General features: G+C 36.4%; 1 protein-coding gene across 1 annotated transcript in view; it reads left to right on the forward strand.

Moving 5' to 3' along the window:
- ror1 (receptor tyrosine kinase-like orphan receptor 1) overlaps positions 1 to 25,219 on the forward strand; it is a 111,507-nt gene that overhangs the window by 64,230 nt on the left and 22,058 nt on the right. The window contains exons 2-3 of the mRNA XM_077198648.1: positions 18,913 to 18,984; positions 24,776 to 25,063. Coding sequence (XP_077054763.1) covers positions 18,913 to 18,984; positions 24,776 to 25,063 — 360 coding nt within the window. The remainder of the gene's footprint in view (positions 1 to 18,912; positions 18,985 to 24,775; positions 25,064 to 25,219) is intronic.

Consider the following 25,219-nt stretch of genomic DNA (forward strand, 5'->3'; position numbering starts at 1 on the left):
CTTCTTGGAATTCCAAAAGATTTTCGGGGCTCTCACCCCTCTGATCCTGATCAATGAGACCCTGGAGATGGACAGATGGAGACCCCCTCCTCTCCCTCTTTAACTCTTCTCTTTCACCACCAATTCTCTCTTTCTCTTGTTGTCTCCCTGTCTCTCTCTCTCTCTCTCTCTCTCTGACATGTGTCTGTTTCTCTCTGTGGAGGGAAGACACAAGAGCCCCAGCTGTGGAGTGACTGGATATTTGCTGATTTTGGCAGTGACTTTTTCTTTTTTTGTTGTGGCTCTGATCCATTAGAAATGATTTGAAAAGGGATAGGATTCACAATGGAATGGCCTCTTCAACATCATGTGTGTCCTTGTGTTTGTGTGCTGGAGAAGCAGATACAGATTTCACAGCAATGATGCATCTCCCTGGCCAACGATGTGACTTCATGATGTTTTGGTGTTTAGATAGGACCGTCACTATGGAAACTGCCCACCAAACCCCTGTATTCATCTGTTTCATGTAACACACTGTATGACCTCACTGCCATGATTGTAACCTGATCAACTTATTCATGTGATGATTAGGCAATAGTTGTCAAAACTTATATGTATACATACACATTGTGGTTTTTGTTAATTTGTTTAGAAAATTGTATAAAATATAGTTAGGTATAATATAATGTATCAACATATATTATGACTTTTATTTCTGACATCTTAAAAATTTGTAAGACTTTACAATGTTTCATTTTTAACATTAGTTTACTACATTAGTTAACATGAACAAACAATGAATACTTCTGCAGCATGTATTATAAACATATTTACTAATAGTAGTACATCTTTAAGATCAAAAGTTGTATCTGTTAACAATACTTAATGCACTATGACTAACATGAACAAAACATTTTTATTAACCAACAGTAATAAAGGATAATAAATGCTGTAAACAATATTTTGCTCCTTGTTAATGTCAGCTAATGCATTAACTAATGTTAACAAATGAGACCTTATTATAAAGTGTTACCAAAAATGTCATTTCCTTTACCCACTGATGGTCAAAAATATGAAAGTTGTAAGGAGAAGGTCACGTGATTGAAACAGATGAATATAATTTGGATAGAATGATAATTAAAATGAGGATCTCTTTCTCTCAAATTACAGCTAAAATCAGTGTTTTGGGAAAACATTTTTTTCAGATTTTGAAAAGTTGCTTTGAGGCTTTTCTCAAAGCACATGTGGAAGTAATATTAATTTGTGCACTGTTTTTTTTCAATTACATTCTCTTTATTCTTCAAAGCTTTAATATACCCATAAAACTGAGAGAATAGGTAATTTAGTATTTTACATTTGTCTCATGAAGACTGAAATCACAATAAAAACAAAAATTAAATATTGTCATGATATCTTAAGTACGTACTCTCTTGCTGTGTCTCTCTTGATGTGATACCACATTTTTCTGTAATAATTGAAAAGCGTCTTACTGCAGCAGTTTATAACGTAATTGGTCAGCGTACCAATTGTTGTGTGGGTTAATTCTCATCTCTCAAATGGGCTTATCATCATATCAAAGACAGGGCTCAGGAGTTTGTTTATGGTGAGATCATGCAGAACGAATGCAATGAGATTTTCGTAGCTCTGACTGTTCATTGGCACGGCAGCGCTCCGAAACCTCTCAGTACGTTAAGATTAGACCACACATTTAAAACATGATGAACGTACTTCCACATATCATATTTTGCGAAACATTCGCAAAATATCTTATTGTTAATATAATTTAGTTATTCAAGCACAACAAGGCCTGTGCGAAAGCTAAGTCATTTTTCTTTTATAATTTAATGTGTATTATATCCTATTTTTTTCTGTTGATTAATGATCCCAAACTTGTACTACCGTTTAAATGTTTTGTTCCCTCTTTCACACAAATGAGCAAATTGCTGTAAAAAGCTGAGTAGACATGCTGTAAAACTCATTAGCGTGTCTGCTCCTCCTCAGATCCCCCCACCACCAAGCAGGAGTCATCAGGGGGGTCACCAGACATCCTTTGCCTGCTTTGACCTGGCCGTCTCAGGAGAAGAGAGGTCAAGGCAACCATTTTAGGGTTCAAGGAGTGATGAATGACTGGCGTTCCTGCTCTGTCATAAAATGGTGTTTAGATTGACCTCATTCACAATGGCTTTGTTTCTTTTTTGTGAGGTGAGGCTGTTCTATGTTAGATTAGTTTTAAGCAAAACAATTGTAATCCCATATTTTGTAAATGCTCCAAAATATTAACTCGACTCCACCACATTGTTAGTCTTTGAGCTGACAGCTGTAGTGCACTTTTGGGGCTACAATTACAGCGGAATGTATCCTCCTTATGTGGCTTATTAGTTAGCATCAATGAGCGAATGATATAAAACCCATTATAAATGCCATCAGGTTGAAATATTTAGCAGTTCTGCCGAGCAGACCTCCATTGAAACCGCAGTGTGTTTCATTCCGCTTTCGTCTTCCTGCAACTATTTGACTATTTCAGAATGACAAAGACCGAAAACGTGAAAGAGAAAGGAAAAGTGGTGGATGGATCAAAGAAGATGAGAGACCACAGGCCAGTGATGGCTTCAGCAGGGCCAAAGTTCTTGAGGCTTCTTGCAAAAGGTTGGCAGACATACACATTCCACCAGGCTGATTTACAAGCTCCTGTGAACTGACTAATCCACCCTGATACATCATGGACGAGAACAGAATGATTTCATAACAGACCACCATCCACCATTTACTTCAGCTGCCTTTGTGCTCGCTTCTCAATTTCTTTATTTATGTCACTCATCTTAATCCTACGTCTGGTGTCTGTCCTTTATTCTCATTTGTTAATTAGTGGTGCTTGCTACGACTGTTACTATTGATCATATTCAGAGTTTTAAACTTCACCATGGCAATGTACTGATAAGGCTCTTAGCCTTGTGGATGATAAAACAGGCTGAAAATTCAAGGAAGACAACTTGGGGATGGTCTCTGTTGCCAGTGAGAAACCTTACAGAACATCCTAGCAACTACACAGAACAAATAATTACCATGAGGATAACCTATATGTGTCATGTTTGCTTGTCTTTAACTGGAAACTGATTAATTTGATCAGCCTCATATTGAATATTGCACACACAGCAAGTAGTATTTTTAGTAAAGTGAACCAAAGTACTCTTTCCATGGGAATGATGAGCATCGCGTATTAGGGGTATTTGGGGGTGAAAGGCAAACATAAGATTTGCTTTTTTCTTATTAAAGAGTGGTTTACTGAAATAACTATGGATCTGTTTGTTTGTGCCGGCGCTCCTTCAGGGAAGTCTGTGAAGCTTATAAATGAATTATAACTATAAATAAGAAAGTATATTTAAATAAATATGATTATTTTACTCTGCTTTCTGGAGACTTGGCCAAATTATTTTATTCTATTATACAGCATTAGTAACAGTAAGGAAAAAATACTAATAGTTTTGTGGGGGAAATTTTTAATCTCAGATTTGCTGTCAACTTAAAAATAATATTTAGTATTTATAGATATTTTAACAATTTCATTATGCACAATGACAATGCAACTTATTTAATTTTATGTGCAAATAAAAATGAGTGCTTATTGAATGAAAATATGCAGTAGAAAGGTTCCCCTGCAAGGTGATCATATTTGTCGGTTCTTCCTTGGCAAGAAAATCTAGTCTCTCTTTGTTGTTCACCCACACATACACAGCCCCCCCCCCCCCCCCCCCCCCCCCCCACACTAAAAACAAAAACTTTTATTCCCGCCTGCGTGAGACTTGATAAAACAGTCTTCCAGAAGGAAAAGGGTGAGGGGGTTGCAGTCAGGGGAGCAATGGCCTCTGTAGACTGTCAGCGATGGCTGCTCATTTCAAAGAGTGTATGTGGACAGCCTTAAACCGCTGAGCAGCTTTTCCAGATGTGCGGAATCAAAGGCACTGCTGCACATCAGTCTACAGACCAATGGGCCAAAACTCCCCCAGAGAGCCAGAGAAACTCTAACGGTAATGCAAGGGACCTAGAACAGGTTAAATTATTGCTGCTCATATCACTGAAAGGACACTTTGGTTCAATTTACTTAAAATACTAACTGCTGTGTGCATGTTCCACATGAGGCTGCTAAAATGTATCAGTCTCTAGTTAAAGACAAGCCAACTTAAGACATATAGACTGCAGTGCACCCTTGCTACAATATGACGTATTTGGCATTATTACAGAGCGATAAGTTTGTCTCGACACATGTTTTGTCCATATGAGCCTTTAAAGCTATCTTATCCTGATCTCAAGGGTAATCGTTTTGAAGGTAATTATGCGATCGTTCTGATATCTTTTGGGCATTTAAATGGCTGTGAGAACCGTTGAGTGCGACCTGGATTCACCAGTAAGTGGATGGATATTTTGCTAATAAAATGATAGCGGTGGCTGATTCATTATTTCATGTCATAATGCTGTTTCAAAGGGACCGCATTTTGCAGCAACATCTCTAAACTATTATGCCCGTTGCCCTTTCATTAGCTGTGCCGGGATATTCTGTCTGGTTATGATTCCGTAGATATGCTTTTGTTTAAAACCCCATGGATGCGCTAGAAGTATGTCACTGTAATTGAAGTCATACTTTAAAAGCAGCCCAAAAATGCTTTGTTGTATCTCCAAAATGCTTGCGCTCATTCCACAAGACTTATTTTGCTTCAAAGACAGAACGTCCTAGTAGACAATATGTGTCTATGCATAAGTTGACCCCCATCTAATCTATTTCCATGAAAATCTGTCCCTTCTTCTAGAGCCCCTCTCTCGGGAACATATGATTCACTAAATGAAGGCATGTGATAACATCAGAACAGCAATATTAGTGTAAACATCTTCCATATGCTATTAGATGCTGGCTTCATCTACGGCCTAGGCTGCTTATTTCACCGTGCATTGTTGCTTTATTGAGGAACAAACCCAATGGAACTGGAAGAGGTAGCATTTGATCATATCGAGGGCTTTGTCAAGACACCATGAAGGGGGTAGAGCTGTCAAAAGGGGGCAGATTTAGTACATGCAAACCTGCATGTGTCCCCAATTACTCAGATGTAAATGGATGGTTCCAGACCTCGAGCGAGGTGGAGGTGCTGAGGGGGGAATGAAATCTCTAATGAAGCCCAGACTTCCTCGCTCACCGGACCTGTCTGCGATTGACCAAGCCTCTCCTGGTTACCTGCACATTATTAACAATTTTAAACAATGCCGCAAAGAATTATTCCTGTTATATTGGTGGAGGGGCAGTAATAGGAGCAATATGTTATGGTTTTTGCAGAATGCATTAGGATTTTATCTCAGCAAGTATCTCAAACTAGTTGTGAAAGGAAATGAGGTAATGCAAAATAGATCTTCCTTGGTGGTGCCTTTTCCTTCTGCATCATCTATTCCCCATTGTCTTGTGTGAGTCAGACCTACACTACCTTTTTAAAAGTGTGGGGTCAGTAATGTTTTTAAAAGATGTTCTCTTATGCTCACCAAGGCAGCTTTGATCAAAAATACAGTAAAAGCAGTAATTTTGTGAAATATTGCTGCAATTTAAAATAACTGTTTTCTATTTTAATAGATTTTAATTTATTCCTGTGATGGCAATGCAAATTTTTCAGTCACATGATCCTTCAGAAATCATTTTAATATGATGATTTGGTGCGCAAACAAAAATATTTATTACTATTAGAGTTTTAAACCATTGTGCTGCCTAATAATTTTGTAGAAACCGTGATATTATTTTTTAATGTTCTTTGATAAATAGAAAGTTCAAGAGTGCAGTTTTGTGATGCAACCTAGCTGAATAAAAGTATACATTTCTTTCCCAAAAAATTCTTCCTGACCCCAAACTTTTAAACAGTAGTTTAGAGTATAGAGCAGCCATGATATGTCTCTGTTATCTTTTTCAGACATGTATTATGATCAAATAAATATTTTTGTGAGCGACATATTTCTAAAATGTGATGAAATATTTACAATTTACATGTTTTGCCAGTGACCGTCGTCACGTCACATTCACTAGGGTCTGGACTGTGTGCATTCTTGTGATACCATTAACCAATCATCATTTACATTTTTTGCTTGTGATTCACTCAAAATCTTCAATGACCAGACCTGAGTGCCCTTAAGCAAAGATGCTTCCTGGGCTAGTGTCCCAGTGGATTTCTTTCCTGCTGTTCAGTCTTGTGTTGCATCTATATAATTTTCTCTTGAAGTCAAGTCCTCTAGAGAATCCGCTTAGTTAATGCTTCATTGACATCTACTCTTCACTTGCTGGTAGAGTTCAGTCATGCAGTCTATTCTCTTCACTGCTAGTTCATATTACTATACATTTATTTATTTATTTAATTTTTTACTATTTAGTGAAAGTTTTGTGGTGTGATTTATTATTATCTGATTTGTTTTGTCATTTCCTCTGTTCAAAATATTGTTTTAAATACAGTAAATATATATACTGTAGTAATATAAAGCATGCATGAAGAAAATCTGCTGAAAACATTTTAAAAGTTGAAATGACAGGAATGATTGTGTTAAGTTAAATGGATGGGGGGGGAGAGATTATTTACAAAATGATGAAAACATTTTTACAGTGTGCATAAGCTCATACACACACCCATGACTCATCGCTCATCACTCTGGTTGTTTACAGCCCAGTGTCTAACCAGATCCAGGCTTCAATCACATCATCACTCATTGTTCTTCTTTCAATGTTCACCCCATGAAAACATATGCATACAAAGTTATGTTTGACCGCTATAAAGCGTTTCAGTCAAAACCCACATATACAGTGTATATGACAAATAGCTACATAAAGACAAATATCAAGTACAAGGAAATAGTTTTTCAAGTAATTAAGTAATTATCTTTAAAAAAACATTTATGTATAATCACGTTTTGAAATCGATTGTATTTGAATTTTTTTAATATTATTTTTTAAATGTAATATTGTATTAAATTAGCAATACATTTCAGTTTAAATTATATTTTTGTTTACTTATGTGATTATAAGCTGTTTTGATACATTTGTCATTATTTCATCCCCTAACGCTGCCCTCACTCACTTTAAGCCCTACTTTCTTAAATTGTGTATGAGAGTTTGTTTTTTATAGACGTAATCAAATTTGCGCTGTATGATACTTTTCTGATGATTATGCTCTGTTGAAAACCACCAAAGAGAGGACTGGATGTGACTGTCAGCGAGTCTCCATCTGGCAATCTACTTTTCTTCAAATAACCAGAGATGTGATTTTCATTAAGACTGGAATTCTACTGACAAATCCTCTGCATTAGGAGGCAACTGCTGAGGAAGAGTCTACTCCTCAAATGATAGTCTCTTTCTGACTCTGATGAAATATGTTTTCGGCCGTAGAATACTGTAGATGCAAATAAGATCAAGAAAGCAATATGTTTTCATCTGGTCCACCTAAAAATAAATGAATTAAGTACATGCTAAAAAATTGTGGGCTACGCAATTCAAAATGAATGGCCAGACCTTTTTTTTGAACATTTTGAACAAATTAATAATTCATGTTTCAGGATTCTAAAATGTGAGACTCAAGTTTTAAAAAGTTTAACTTTTAAATAACAATCTCAAGACCCATTTCTTTTTTCCATACCACTGCCCTCCATCTCACATTTTTAAATATGAATAAGATTCTATGTGAAAGACTTTTTGTATTGAAATACTGCACGCAATGTACCCCGACTGTTTAATGAATTCACCCTTTTCGGTATAGTATTTCTCTAATTTTTTTTTCTTCCTTATTGAAAGTATAAACTTTCCTCTTGAGATTCGTCTGCCAGTTTTACAATTGCACAGCATTTCATCAACTTCTCTTCAATTCCTTTACTTGACAGTTTATGCACGCTTCTCCCTGTGTTGTCTTATGAAAGTCTTTGGGGTTTTGCAGAGGAATAATACTCAGCTGGACGTCGCATATTACAGCAGAAATAATGTTATTCTTTAATATAGTGAATCAATCAAAGTCTTCTTAAAACTTCCCCGGAAGACTCCCTTGTTATTTTTTTTATTTTTTTTATTTTTTTTATTTTGCTTGCACCAGATGGAATATCCTTCGGTTTTTGTCACAATCCCTCCATCCCTTTCACTTGGTTTTCCTCTCTCGTTCCATCTCTTTTGCATATACTGTCTTCCTCATTATGTCAGCGGAAGGTTCTTAGGAATTCTGCAGCTTATTTCTCTAACCCTTGAGTGGAGCGGTATCAAGAGACCTTCAGAATGATTGACAGAAGAGAAAGCTGGAGGCAGCCAAAGCTGTAGACTTCCCTCTGGCACTTTCTCCAGAGCTGGCTAAGCAACAAGAGGAAGACTGAACTGGAAGAAAAGAGAAAATAATAAATGGCTTTAAGTTTTACTGGAAACATAGATGGTTCTGGCCCGTAATCTGGTTCATTTTGCAATGACTGTCACACCATTGGGTCAGGTGACAAAGACATAGTATGTGAGTGAGGCTCTAAATCTCACAGATGTTTTCCATTCCATCTGGGTAGACTTGTGAATAGTGTGGTGAGTCAATGAATAGATCACTTTTAAAGACCAACGGTTTGTATTGATCAATGTCAGAGTGTTTTATGTGATTAGTTTCCCAGTAGTGTTTTTATGGATATGTATCAATGCAGCAGTTCTGGGAACTAACAGCTTCTGCGCACACAGTCCTCCATTTCCACACGAATATTGTCTGGTGCTGATAGCGTAACACATTGTTCATGACATATCTGTCGTACTTGTCTCCTATTTCCCAGCTGCAAGATTTACCATAAATCAGGGAGATTAACTTTTGCATAAAGGCAAGGAAGTTACCCTTTGGAAAAGTTACAAGCACACGGAAACACCTGTGTGTTAAAGAAATGGACCAAATGATTGATTTTTATTCGATTATGGTTTTGTCAGGCCAAGTAAATGGATTATCTCATCTATAATCCTCATATTTCAGGTATTACACCACTTTTGAGGTCAGATTTGTGGTCTTGATGATGGACTTAAAGAATGTTTGGCAATGAAAATTGCGATTTTGTGGCTTTTTGGTCCATATCAATTGCTTTGAAGCCATCTATGTTTCCATCTATGTATGTTGCTTTGAAGCCATCTATATAGAAGCCATCTATATTTTTTTTTTACCTTTGAGGGTTTTTTTAAGCAGATGTACACATTTAAAATGTATGGTCTTTCTCTTTTAGCTTAGATAGAATGCCTGATTAGAAATGTTAGAAAATTGTTTTATAGTGTATTTATAATTAATCATGAAAATGCTAATTCATGCTTTTTTTCATAATATATATTTTCCCTGAGTTTATTTCATTTAGCAAACTAACATCATAAGCCTTCTAACTTAGTATAGCACTAACTGGTTAAGAAAAGATTTGTTTAGCGAAATCCTGGTGGCTAAAATTGTGTCTATTGATGTCCATTCAAAAGTAGGAATTTAATTTGACTAAATACATTGTTTTTGGAAGCTACATATAAATTGTAAATATCCCACCATATGAAAGAAGATATTTTGAATGGGAATGCTAACAAATTGCGCTATATGGATATTATAAACATTTTTGATAGTAACAGCAAGTAGCCAATCATGGTTCATGGCTATGATATGAACTAAAGCCTATTCTTTAGTAGAAATTCTCATCAGAAAACACTTCAAGGGTCTGGAGTTTAGCATAGAGTAGCACCAGGTGCAGCCTGAGTGCTTGAGTCCTGGATTCGAAGAGCTTGGATGATGAACAGCTCTAAAGCATCATTGGTAGTCCTCAAACACTTGTCAGTGTCATTTTCTGCAATCATCCCTTAGGCAGGAGACAATCACTGCTTTTAAATGCTTTAAGATGCTCCACGACTCTCGTCCAACTGGCATGCTTTGTTCATTACATTTCTCCCTATTATTTCTATCAAGGTTCTGGAAAGACTGGAGAAAGCGTTTGGAAATCCTGATCATGAGGATTTGTATCAAACCCTGGGCCTCCTGTGAGGTTTAGACTGCTATGACATTTTAAATTGTCTCACAATAACCGGGGCATCTCCGGTTCTTATCCATCTCAAGTGCTCCTTGTACCGAGGTTGCCGTGTTGTGAGTTTATGTGAGTTGCATATGGGATCTTTTGTAATGCTGACAGGCTCTTGCAGTGCTGCTACCGATCACATTGTACATGCCTTTCTCCCTTCACCTGAGACCGTGCTTGTGTCCAGATTCGGATAATGCGAGAGGCTTGTTCCACGCCAGTGGAGGATTTCAGCATGTAGACGGTCTGGCATCGGGAGATCGCTTTCTCCTGCCTGTCAGCAGAAAACAAATGACTTCTACAGTAGGTGGTAACCAGCAGAGCACATTCCGAAATGCTCCTGTGAGATCTCAGGGTGACCCGATATGCCCAGAGATTGCGTTGTGTGAGTACACGGGTCATTAAATGGTAAAGCAATATCATGTTTGTGACGTGTTGCACGTCTGACCAAACATTACTCTGGGCCCCTGAAATTAGACCGTATGTAAACGATGCACCGTCTTTGAAGTGGTTTGGGTGCTTTCAGGAATATGCTAATCGCCCTCTTGATCTTGATTGCATTGGATGTCCCGATATAATACCCATCAGCCTGTGTGCTGCACTGCTGTTTCAGCAACACATTAGCCTGCGCTGAGGAAGCTGCTTTGAAACTGTAGCTTGCCAGGTTCTAAGCTAATCATAATTTAAAGTAGTTCAGCTACAGCCAAGGTAATCTCTGAAAAAGTAGTTGGCAACAATACAAGCTACTAATAAAAAAAATATACATATATATTTGATTGTTTTATTCAGCAAGCACACATTAAATTATTCAAAAGTGACAGTAGAGGCATTTCTAATGTTACAAAAGATTTATTTTTCAAGCTTTGAAAGCTTTTGCTTTCAAACAAGATCAAATAATAATCAAATAATCAAATAATGTGTGTGTATATATACAGTATATATATATATATACATTATATATACATTATATATACATATAGTTTGATTTAATAAAATTATATATAATTTAAATAATATTGTTTATAATTGAATAGCCATATTTTATGATCAGTTGTTTTTGTTTTACTCTAAATACTTTTTTTTAAAGTATATAATTCAGAACATTTATTACAGTTAAAAATTCCACTAAAATTATTATAATTAAATATTCCACTAAAAAGATTATGTAAAATGGTGCCTAGGAACTCAAATTGGTTTGTTTTTCTTTCTGTATGAACCACCCAAAAGTACTGATTCAGTTGTATTAATACATCGATATTACATATGAGATAGAGGACAGTTTACAAGAGTTTGTACTCCCTCAAGCTTGGCAATGAAACAATGTACGCAATACAGTGTCACATAAAAAAAAAGATATAGCATATGGTTCCACTAACACTGCTAGTCACTGGAAGCTTGTTATTTTGAAAACAGTCAGACTTTTTGAATGGGGAACATGAGATGACCCATTCCCATTCTTTTTTCACAGATATAATGACTGAATGAAATGATTTATTTATTTATCAAGACATCAAACATTTTGTTAAGTCGCTTTTGCTGCATACGAAATCAAATACTGTCTATAGCTACTTTGGTGTGAAACTTACTTTTTTAACGTTGACTTAACAGTTTCTTCGCTTCACTGCTATACACACAACACACATTTGGATGCAGGGTTGTCTTTGTACTAACTTTGCCAGCAAAAAATCTCTTCTAAATGCTTTTTCACAAAAATGCTGCTTAAAGCAGTTTAGAGCTGATGTCCATTATTTATAGCTAAGTACTATCACCCTGGGGCTAATGCTAGCACATTCCCTTAGCTCCCAGGAGGGCTGCCCAGCGGTGGGCCTGGCTGTTGTCTTGCTAAGGAGGGCTAACTGGAGGAGAGGACTACCTTTCAGCTGCATCAGAGCTTTGTTCTGCTCTGGTGTTTGTTGTGCTAATGGGAAAGGTCCTTGTATTACAGCCGTCCATGGCCAGCGCTCACCCTGGTTCACTGCCTGGTCTCCAGCCTGTCTACGCCTGGTCTATACCGGACCATCTGGGTCCCTGGAGCCCGAACAGGGTTATCACATTACAGCTCGGTTTCCTGAGACAGGACGGTGGGGTAGGTGGTGGAGGATTTGGGGGTGGCTTGGTTCCTGTTCCCTGTAGTGCATTCAGATGGAGTCTTGCTTATCCTTTTATATGGATCAGCTGACACCTAAGAAGGTGAAACAACCATGTTCCTCGACCATGGATCTTTTCCATCTCTCTCTCTCTCTCTCTCTCTCTCTCTCTCTCTCTCTCTCTCTCTCTCTCTCTCTCTCTCTCACTCAGATTTACTCTCGTGTCTGAGGTGGGTGTTTGCTCCAGGGTTGTGACAGTAGAGGAAACACCTAGCCAAGAAAAACTTCAGCATTTGGGCTGGGCTCAGTGCCCACCTCCAAACACAAGAGTTTATGGTCGGAATCATCAGCCTGGGCTTTTCCCTCACATTCTCCCTATCATTAAAAAGTTTTATTGTCTCTGACCCAGCTAGCTTCACATTTTCCATTCACATCCAAATGCCGACATAATTATGCTAGTAATTCATTAAGGTCGACTCGACATGCACTGTTCGAACCCAGGAAGAAAGGCAACTCTGTAACGACACAGCCAGCTGTTCATGTTATTTAATTCCTTAAAGGGAAACTTACAATTATATAGTGACAGAGTAATTATGATCTCATTATTTATTAGAGGTGAAGACTTTGTTCATTTCTGAACTTTCTGACGTCAATACTTTGAACTTTCTGCCTTTGTGTAAATGTGGTTAGAAATCCTCAAAGAACATTTTGATATCTATCTATCTATCTATCTATCTATCTATCTATCTATCTATCTATCTATCTATCTATCTATCTATCTATCTATCTATCTATCTATCTATCTATCTATCTATCTATCTATCTATATATCTATCTATGTATGTATGTATCTATCTATCTATCTATCTATCTATCTATCTTCTATCTGTCTGTCTGTCTGTCTAATCTATCTATCTATCTATCTATCTATCTATCTATCTATCTATCTATCTATCTATCTATCTATCTATCTATCTTCCAACTGTCTGTCTGTCTAATCGATCTATCTATCTATCGATCTATCTATCTATCTATCTATCTATCTATCTATCTATCTATCTATCTATCTTCTATTTGTCTCTGTCTAATCGATCTATCCATCTATCTATCTATCTATCTATCTATCTATCTATCTATCTATCTATCTATCTATCTATCTATCTATCTATCTTCTATCTGTCTGTCTGTCTAATCTATCTATCTATCTATCTATCTATCTATCTATCTATCTATCTATCTATCTATCTATCTATCTATCTATCTATCTTCCAACTGTCTGTCTGTCTAATCTATCTATCTATCTATCTATCTATCTATCTATCTATCTATCTATCTATCTATCTATCTTCTATTTGTCTCTGTCTAATCTATCTCTATCTTCTCTATGATTGCTGAAAGATACATTCATATTTTTTGCCTTTTATTCATGTATTTTATTTTATACCTTTTATTCTTTCTTCCATACGAATAGTTGTATCTATTGTATGTAAAATAGTGAAGAATAGTGAGAATTAACATCTGTATTTATTTTTGAAATCATATTTAATAAGTGGAGAGATAGAAAATAAGACAGAAACTGGACTGAACCTGCAACTTTATGTGCTTTCAGATGCATGTAGTTATTGTATACTGTACCAGGCTGTTCCTCCTTGCTTGATCTTTTTTTTTTTAGGTGTATTGCTTTCCTTTAAGGTCATAATTAACAAATGTTCCCAATTAAAGTTGCCTTTGTTGTTTGGCAACATTAGAAAGGTAATCTCCAAATTACACTGCAATTTGCCTAATATTTCATGATTAGCTAATGATGGGTAGCTTGCAGATGTGGACTGCAGTAAAACTGCATGTCATCTGTTTTGTTCTATTCAGCTGACCGGTGTCACACCAGTTGAAACATATTATAAATGGGGCTTTCATTTGAAAAAAAGATTCAGATTCATTGTATGGATGGACATGCTGATTTTAGGCCCCAGATTAGGCCCCAGATTAAAATAATTACAATACATTATTGTGGCAAATGATATACAGTACATTAGTTGAATAGACATTACAAGTGTGTGTGTGTGTGTGTGTGTGTGTGTGTGTGTGTGTGTGTGTGTGTGTGTGTGTGTGTGTGTGTGTGTGTGTGTGTGTGTGTGTGTGTGTGTGTGTGTGTGTGTGTGTGTGGCGTGTGTTTGTCAGTGTGTTTGTCAGTCACGTTAAAAGTGATGAATATACCATAACATATATGTTACTGAAATATGACACTTGTAAACTATATTTAGATGATCCTAATTTCTCATAGTTGAAAGTGACAAGTCATGCCATAATGAGTAATGGTCAGAATGTAGTGAGCAGATGAAGTGACCTGTCATAGATACATCACTAATGAGTGTAATTTGCAGTTGTAGTCAATGTCATCATGGCCCCTCCATTGAACCACCTGCCCTTGCAGCTGTTGGTTTCTACTCCAGCAACGGTGTGTGTGTGTGTGTGTGTGTGTGTGTGTGTGTGTGTGTGTGTGTGTGTGTGTGTGTGTGTGTGTGTGTGTGTGTGTGTGTGTGTGTGTGTGTGTGTGTGTGTGTGTGTGTGTGTGTGTGTGTGTGTGTGTGTGTGCACCGTGTGTGTGCACTGTGTGTGTGCACCGTGTCACACAAGACACTTCATTGGCATTAACAGGTGTGTATGTGTGTGTGTGTATCAGCAGCTCATTACGGTTTTTCTCAGTCGCTTTGGTGCGTTTTTCACATCATCCCTAACATGTGCAAAATAATAAGTGCATTTCTCAGAACAATTTGTACAAACTGCAATATATTATAGATATGTTTCTAAAGCTAGTCCGTCACTAAAAATCCTTAGTACATCTCTCAAAAGTAAATATTCATGCCAATGATCATGTCAGTGTCATCAGAATGATAAGTCATTGAGTCATTGTTCACGAACAAGGTCGTCAAAATGTTTAGGCATGTTGTCAATTGTAACTGTGTACTTTGACAGTATTACCTCATGTAAACTTACAGTAGGCTTCAGTTTGGATGACAGTTACTGTATTGAAATTGCACAAGGCTGCACTTCTATGGCATATTATCAATTTCAACAGTACTATTTACATATTACTGTATGTGGGTTATTGATAGAAAAAGAATGGACAGGATTTTGTTTTTCACAGCTTTTACTAGGGATGTAACAATATATCATGTCACAATATATCGCAATACAAAAATCCAACAATATGTATCGTGGATCGTGACAATCTGTATTGTGTGTAGTTCACCCAAAATAAAAAAAATTCAAAAAGAGTTGTAGTGTCAGTACTACATTACGTAAAATACTATATATATATATATATATATATATATATATATATATATATATATATATATATATATATATAATGTTGAATATAATGTATAATACTGCAATGGAGGAATATTTGTGGATCCTGATAATGCCAAATGTCTGATGTTACCAGTAAAAGTGTCCAACATTATTTTAAATATATCTAGTCAGTTCAAGCATATTCATCTAAAATAATTCTGTATTTTCAGCTTCAGAATCATGAATATTGTTATTCTGGTGTCTCTATTGTCCTGTATTTCCAGCACTATTCATTTACACACACACAATGTAATACCAAAATTAGCATTTTAACCAACAGTTCATTTTTTGTTAATTTTTTTATCAAATGTCTTGGAGTATCGCAATAATATCGTATCGTGAGTTCAGTATCGTGATATGTATCGAATCGTGACATGAGGGAATCATTACACCCCTAGCTTTTACTAGTGGTACTTTATGAAAGAAAAAAACTAAATAATTTACAGTAAGAAAAAACAAGGGGCACAAAGGAAAAAAAAAAACTAATTTAGGAAGAAACACAGGAAACACCCCTAAGTTTTGGTCTGAATATATGCTTGCCAATGATTACTGTATTCATGAGATGCACCTTTGAGCAATTTAGACAACTGATTGTTGGTTGAACTAACACTTTACATTCCTTCATGAGTGAGGGTCAATTTCACCTGCACGATTCATCAATTCACGTTTTTTTACAAAAGGTCTAATAGAATTGTGTAAAACTATGCTTGACAGTTATGACAAATAGTTCAACAGTTTTGCATGTAATGGCTTATGCAAGGAACTAATGCTTAGATGTTTTTAGGGGTAAGATTATTCAACAGAGAACCATATGCTATGTTTTGATCAACATGACATGAGCAATTGAAAATGTGAAAAAAAGCTGACACTTGTACATTATCAATTGCAATTTGTACAAAAGCAATTGCAATTTGTTCAAAGGAATAAGAAATTGCTTTAATGATGTGCACAAGTGACTAGATGATTTGGAATGTGTACAAGTAGTATCAAGAATTGCACTTTTGATCTAAGAAATGCACCAAAGCGACTGAGAAAAACTGTAAAGTGGCATGTTTTCTAACACCAGGCATATTTAACATTAAATTATCACCCAGTTAACGTAATAACACCTCTGTGTTCACGCTTTGACGCTTGTATATCTCTTTCTCCACCCTTTCACTCTCTAGCTGTGAGATTTGTCTATTTATTTCACACCACCACTAGAGATCTGGTAAAAAAAAAATTCCTCGCTGCCTTTTAGATTGTTGTTAGCATGTTGTTAAGATTCAGATTCAAGTGTTTTTTTGGGTGTTTTTTTGGCATGGTGTCTTTACATTGCCAAAGCATTGGTAACATTGAATAAGTAATTAAATGTATAAATAACTATTAAATAATCAAGTGTGTAATTGTTATTGATCATTTTTAAGTTACTGTAATTTAACTCAATTTCATATAATATTTAATTTATTAACTTCTTTACTGAGCTTGTCACTATGTATTCCATGATTCCCTTCTCCGAGACAGACCTACTTTTTGGAACAGGCATCGTCGATAGTCCCATGATGCCATAAAATGCTCCCTCCATAGGATGTTCACTCAAAACAGAGCAGTGTAGTATTTATTTTGTAATGATCACACCTTTCTATTTATGGCGTTAATGGAACTGGTGGAATAAGATGTTCACAAAAAAGGCCCCTCTCCCACACAGCAGAGACTGCCAAACTCCGATGTGAGCCCAGTCAGCAGGAAGTGTGTGTGATCCATTACCACAGTTCTACGTTACATAGGGATGCACTCATGCACAGACGCAAATGCACACACAGTGTAAGCATGTGTTTGCTTTGGTAGACATTGTTGACCGAAGTCTTTGTCTTCAAGGTTGTAAGAGTGAATGTGCACTGTTTTAGAGTTTACTCAAGCTCAATGCTGTCTGTCAGTCAGACCAAACTGCTTTTTAAAGCAAGTCAGTCAGTTTACGCAGTAGCCAAATGATTTTCTGGTCATGTAAGTACAGCTTTTATCTTAATTAATGCGGGAAAACATGACTAACTAAAATCATTTCATAGATCTAGCTAAGCCCAAATCAGGCTAAAGAAAAATGTTCAGGTTGGTCAAGCTTATGTTTTAGACAATACAGCAGGTTTTACCAACTGTTTACAATAAAAAAAAAAAAGTTAAACAACTTGCATCAATTTCCAGGGATGCAAACAACTGATCTTTTCGAATTTCTCAGATTGTTATGCGATTTCTTATTATTATCAATGTTGACAGTTGTACAGCTACATATTTTTGTGGAAATTTAAATGAATACATTTTCATTTAATTGCAATTAACATGCAATTACAAGTCCATAAACATTACATTCAGTTCACACTTTGAAGTATATTCTTTTGACGTATATTATTTCCATAATAAGTTCTAAATGTTTTTAGCAAAGTATGCTAAAATACTTCTTTGTCACAGGAGTAGTCATGCAAGTACAACCCATATCAATTTGAATAGAGACAAGCTGAAAAACAACAGTTTGCTGAACTGTTTGCTAAACCATTGAGAAAATTGACAAAATGTCAATCTGCCAGTTATACTAATATGTTCTAAACAGAGAAAGTACTAGATCATGTGATGCCTTTACAAATAAACTGATTCCCATTTTTAATCGAAAAGTATTTTCCTGCAGCCACTATGTATTGGCATTAATTTTTAATAAATGGCATCAAAATTTATTTAGTCTGTCTACTTTTTATACTGTCTCTGATTAAGCACATGCATAGAAGGGAGAAAAATGAACTAATGGCGTACATTCCTGGAGCACCTTGCACCTCTGTTCAGACTCCTGTACTGCCCCAGTCCATTGTTTATTGTGTTCTGTTGTAAAATGTCTGACTCAAAGGGGGCCATTGTAAGACGAGCATCACTAACTCTAAACCTGTCAACACTTGCCCATATTGTGCTGCTACACTATAATAAAATGTTCTTTGTACAGTAACAAGTCTGTAATCTTCATATATTAGAGGCAGGTTTACCTGCACGCTCCTGAACACACACAGAGCGCTAATAGCAACATGGCCGTCTCTTTAATTTCACGTTCTTGTTGTATATATGTTTTATCATTGCTCTCACAAAAGTGAACACTGAACTGATACTGAACCGGATTTATAAAAAATGGCTTGCAATGTCTAGAATTGTTTAAGATGTTTTCTCAGTTAACCTAAAAACTGTACTTCATGTCTTAAAATCTAAATGAAATAATGGGCAATGTTCATTTTGACCGAGTAAATCCACAGAGTGAACAGGAAAACTATACGCAGAGGGGTTTTGACTTGTATCATCCTGAAGGGATTATTTTGCAAACATGAATACGGTACCTTGTATGAAGTACCATGTATCTGTTACCTTTACTGTACCATGATACCACAGTCTGAAATGTGCCTCTCCTTGACTTTCTCTCTTTGCTTTGTATCTACAGGGGCAGAGATTCCCTCAGACCCAAACTTGGTGGCCGCCTCCAGTTGGAACATGTCCAGCGAAGCTGAAAGAGGTGAGTTTTAGCCCAGCTCTGATAGGCCACTCAGGGACACCATTAGGTCTACAGTAATGTGACAGATCGGCAGCGATTGCTGGATGTTTTGTCTAGAGATGAATGTTAGTTTTGATTGCCAAAGCAGACAGCATTACTAGCAGGAACATGTGAGCTCTAGGATGACAGCATTTTGAAAGACGCTAGTTATGTGTCTTAAGTTATCCTAATTCCTCAGTCTGGTACAGTGCGCACTAATTTGGGGGTTTCCGTGCTCATGGTAAACCTAGATCTGTTGTGTCTGTGCTATCGTTATAGATGCAAGTTGGAACAAAAGTACAAGTCTCTCTCTCTCTCTCTCTCCTTCTTTTTTCTCTCTATCGAATACAAATACCTACAAACACATAATATCAGCACTCCATTCCTTCCATTTCAAGACCCTTTTATTAGTTCTTTTTATTGTTCTTATATTGTTTTTATATATCGTTTAAGTGTTTTTTCTGTCTTGAACCAAACTCAGTAGTAATTAAACTAATAAGAGAATTGGAGTCATTATGTCCGCTATGTGATTTCTCCAAATGGTCCTAATTGCTTTGGGATTAATATTTAAATCTCAGTCGGATTTGTTGCCTGGCATCAGCTGTCAACACAAGAACTTTCTTTTGACTCCGAGGCTTTTTCTTTTGACCTGCAGCTGACTTATGCTTTAGGTTAGAGAACAGAAAGGTTTTAAATAAACAAAAGATCTTACAGTAATTCATGATATATCCTTTTTTGTATATGGGTATTTCTAGAAAGCTTACTCTTACTAGTTTATTTAATTTGCATATATATATACAGAGGTGTCAATTCCAGGGGTCAGAAAGTAAAAGTCCTGCCATATGTTTATTCCACCCATTAACTCAGCCAGCTGATTTCACTAATTTGTTCTATCTCCTGGCTGAAAAACTGTGCTAATTAGCAAATCCAGGTGATTGGAACAAAACACTAAGGAGGAATTTTACTTTCTGAACCTGGACTTGACACCTCTGTATATATATATATATAAGCCATTATCATTTAAAAAAAATTGAATTACCAAATACACCTAGTGAAATATTTTTATTTACACTTTTTGCATCTTTATTTTATTTATTTATTTATTTATTGCACAATTTGACTCATTAATGCTTAATTAAAAAAGGTGAACATTAAAATATTTGATTCCAGTTATTTTTTACATTGATCTTTCTCTGTTTTCTTCAAATATCATATGTGTCATATATTTTATCTCGTACATGCTGTTGACAGAACTGTTGTCCTGTTGGTACTGTCCGAGGAGCAGTCTTTTTCACACAATCAGTATTTAAATGATTTTTGATTATTTCCCTCTTAGCCCTATAAAGCCTATTATATCATATTTGATACATGGATTTCTAAATGATCAGCGGGATAATTTCTAAATTATCAGCGTGATCAAAACTGTTAGACACAATCTTCTACTTGTCTTCTGTCATCTAATTGATAGTTTTTGCTTTTTTAGCAAGTGTTTAGATTGTCTTTTTGCTGTGAAATCTTATCAATTTTATGAAGTAAATGTAAGAACGTTTTGTTACAGTTTATATTGATGGTTCCCTTTAGACATTCTGTTGACTTTAAGTAACATTGCACATGTCAACTAACTCTCATTTAGTATTAGTTGAGTATTAATAGTAGAGCTGCACGATTATGACAAAAATCATAATTGCCGATTATTCCCTTGAAATTGTAATTGCGATTATTAATTACGATTATCACAATTTACATTGAATATATATAGGCATATTATAATACATGTTTACACAAAAATTGTTAACACACACAAGTACTGCCCCCCTTTACTTAACATACACATAAATTGTAAGAATGACTCATAGTAAAGACTAGAAAAACATTAGGACTATGCTAAAGCAATTAAATAGCAGTCCCAAACTAGTTTTTGTTAATACAATGTTGATATGAGCCACCACAGTCATTTAATAATATAAAAAATAACACAAATTGAAAATAAAGTTGCATTTTTGGGTTATGGAAACGACAGTTACCATGATGAGTATACAATACTAACAAGAACTGTTAATGAAACAGCTCCTGGTGAATATAATGAAAATCATACCTGCATGCAAATCCTTCTCAGCTAACACATGATTTATTGGTATTTTACTTTTATTTCTCGACTTAATAATTTACATTGTAACGACGTTGCTCGTAGTTTCTTTGCATTTGCGCGTGAAATTGAAGAGTGCGCGCTACGTGCACAGTATAACGGCTGACAGGACAGTAAAGTCCGTTTTTCTGAGGTGAAAGTCTTTTTATTTCAGCGTACACTTTCGTCACTGACTGGTATGTCATATTGAGCTGGGTTTTCTGAAGTAGTGGTGATTCGCCTCTCATAACATAATTATGCTCTAAACACACACACACGCAGAGTGGATTTTCTTTTGTAATCGCGGCTTTGAACGATTACGTAATCTTGGCATTCGTAATCGCAATTAGAAATTCGATTAATTGTGCAGCCCTAATTAATAGACTATTAGGGTTAGGGGTAGGGTTAGTAGAGTAAAGTGACATGTACTTGCAAAGTTACTTAAGCAGACAGCCTACTACTGATACTCTAATGTGAGTTAGTTGACATGTAGGTGCAGATTTACTTAAATTCAACAGAATGTCTAAAGGGGACCATTATAAGTGTTACCTAACTTTTATATTGGTGTTTAATATTTCAACGCATGAAAACGTTTTTTTTCTTTTTTTTCAGATTTTGTCTAAAGGTTCAATAAACTGTTCCATTTGTAAAAAATAAAAAAAGACTATTTCATATGTCGGACATCCATTTCCCACACACTCCCTTCCAATAACTATCAGCACACTAAAAGAAAGGAGCCTACTGTCCACATACACCCACGCTGCCAACAAAAGATGCCATTGTCTTGATTCCACTAACTTTAAATGGTCAAATTACTTCTTCAAATCATCTGCTGAAGTTTGATAAATAAATAAACAAGTGAATTACATGCATATGGGTCTGTGTGCGGTTGGTTCCTTCTGGCTGAAGTTCATAACCCGTCACCGCATGCCTACATCATTAGAAGGAAGTGGTAGTGTCCAAAAGATTAGGCTTGTCAGTCAGATGCATTATGGGTCGGAACTGATCCCCATGTGGTTGTATTCTTCATACGAATTCATTTTTGGATAACCATTCAGTATTTGTATATTGTTATAAGAGAGCTGATGTTTGGATGGAGGAAATTAAGATGAAGGGATGAAGAAGAGATCCACCAGGGGAAGGAAGGTAGCTTTCCATTCAGCCACCCTCAGACCAGACATGCCTGGAACGAGAGCAAGTAATATGGGCGGTAAAAAGAGAGTAAGGAAAAGAGAAGGGAGGAGGTGTGAATGGACAAGTGGAAGGATAAAAAAGAAGAGAAAAGGGAGTGGAGTAATGGTTGAATGTTGTGTATATTAGTCACTTCACTTGTCACCCAGACCTCGGGTATCTCACTGTGGTTCATATATTGAGATTGTGACCATAAGAAATGACTAAGGCCTCAAAAACGTGCATGATTGATATATTTTTGTGGTGTGAATTAACATAAAAAATGTTAATAAATATTAATATTCAGTAACATCTAATCTCGTGATCATGAAATAGTTTTTAGAAAGTAATATATGTGTGTGTGTGTGTGTGTGTGTGTGTGTGTGTGTGTGTGTGTGTGTGTGTGTGTGTGTGTGTGTGTGTGTGTGTGTGTGTGTGTGTGTGTGTGTGTGTGTGTGTGTGTGTGTGTGTGTGTCTGTGTGTCTGTGTTTTTTGTCCTGAAATGTATGGAATCAAGCATGTATTTAAGATAAAGTACACTGTCAATCCTGTATTCCTGTATTTTAGATTGGGTCAAGTATAGGGTCACAAATTTCACCAAACAATATCAAGATCTCATTCACCAGAAGAAAGCCAGCTTTTCCCAGGTCCATTCCTCATATTCCTGTTAATGTTGTGGTCAACACAATTCTGCTCGAATCTGCCACCAGATTCCTGGTAACCCTAGAGGCAGTTTGCTGAAGACTGCTGTCAGGTATAGTTCAAACAGTGCTGGAGTTTCTGAAAGGTGAATGGTAGTCAGTGGAATTCAACCCCCACCTCTGCAGGACTAATATTGTGGATGTACCTGCACAGCTGTGGGCCCTGCGGCTGCTTACCCTGCCTGTAACCCTGGGGGGGGGGGGGGGGGGGCCACACTCATGGCTCCTACTCAATATACTTTTATTAATTTTCTCGTCAAAGTCACATTCCTCACATTGCACCATAGTCTGGCCTCCTGTGAGAAGATGCTACTGAATTTGAAGAGAGAGAAAGGGGAACTTGTGTTACTAACCGCTATAAATTCAGACTTGAAGGGATAGTTGACCCTAAAAAATGAAAATTCTGTCATCATTTACTATATTTTGAAGAATGTCGGTAACCCTTTAACTGTTTAGGTTACCCATGTTCTTCAAAATATCTTCTTTTGTCTTCAGCCAGCAGAAGAAGAAAAATCATAAAGGTTTGGAACAACTTGAGGGTGGGTAAATGATGACAATTTTTATTTTTGGGTGAACTATACTTTTTTTGGAACCCCACTTTTGCACTTTAGATAGTTAGTTAGCAGTAATTAGGTTCACTGCACAATACCCTAGTGTATTAGACTCTATTGACAGATTCTTGGACTGTATGTATCATATGTGCACAGTAAATCCGCGCTGAGTGAGAGGAAAAGTTTACTTTTACTCTTTACTTCTTGGCTGCACGATTAGGGCTTTTCAGGATGCCATCAAGAGCCTGTCAGAGCTTGTCTGCCAAACCGAGCATATGACACTCTACAGGAAGTCCCAGGGAACTCTACAGAGGTTATTATTTGTATGGAACAACTTTGTCTGTTTTTTGCCAATATGAACTCATTAGTATTCATTGGCATTTGTATGTAGACACTGAAATGTACAATATCAATGTATTATCATTTAAAACTTATTTTTTCAGTCAAAACACAATTTTTCAGTTATTATTATTATTATTATACATTATAATGCTAAATCAGGTATGTGAAAATGTTTACGGAGCAAATGTGATAATCAAATTGAAATCTTGTATATTTTAAATGCAATAAAAAATTCTTGTAAGTTGTTCATGCATTAAAAAAAAAATTTTACTGTACACATTTCAGCATCTATCCAAATACATTAAACCACACAACCTCACAAGCAATTACACATTGTACTGTATATCTTCTACAACTAATTCTGGTTTGATCCTTTACCACAAAGTGTTTCAACATACCGTCTGTGTAACTTTCCCATAGATTTGAAGTGTTACTACATAAGTTCCCCTCTATGGCTTTCCTCAGACCAGAGTGGGTCAAATTTGCTGAGCTCACTACAAGCGCTTTTATTTCCCTCCCACCAACCCTGAAATATTAGGGGTTGTCATGCTTTTGCTGGCCCCTTATCAAAGTTAGCTGTAGGCCTGGCAAGACAGATTTTCTGGAGACAGAAGTTTCCAGAAGCTTCAAGAGGTTCTTCCGTCCCCTCTGGCGCTATCCATCCCAATGAGACAAACTAATGATTTACCACCTAGTGGCAACCACTAAATATCATAAAGAATTCCTAACTGGCAACTTAGAGGTTTGTTGCACATTGTATGTGCGTATATAGTTACAAATTGCACCCGTATGACTTTTTTCCCAACATTTTTCCCTTTGGGTAATTTGAATACGTTTTCTATATAGTGTATGTTTTCAATATATTTTCTGTCTTGTCCTTTTAGATCACTTCCTAAGGCTGGATGCTCCAATGAATAACATCACTACCTCCCTCGGACAGACAGCTGAGTTACATTGCCACGTTTTAGGGAATCCACCACCCACAGTCCGCTGGCTCAAAAACGATGCTCCTGTGGTCCAGGAACCGCGGCGTGTCTCTTACAGGCCCACTTCGTACGGCTCTCGCTTAAGAATCCGAAACCTGGACACCACGGACACTGGCTACTTTCAGTGTGTGGCTACCAACAGTTATGGCACAGTATCTACCACAGGAATACTGTTTGTCAAGTTTGGTGAGTCTTTTTGGAATTTAACGATATTGTGATGGTTTCATAATCAGGTGATTGATGACGTACTGCAGAAAAACTTCAAGTTTTTTTGTTTTTTTTAAGTTTCAACTTTTACAATTTAAATGTAAACAAATGCTGCAAACACCAAATTTGTGTTAA

This window comes from Siphateles boraxobius, unplaced genomic scaffold (assembly GCF_051911475.1).
Source record: "Siphateles boraxobius isolate OS27281-9 unplaced genomic scaffold, OSU_SipBor_1 41, whole genome shotgun sequence".
In the NCBI taxonomy this organism is placed as follows: Eukaryota; Metazoa; Chordata; class Actinopteri; order Cypriniformes; family Leuciscidae; genus Siphateles; species Siphateles boraxobius.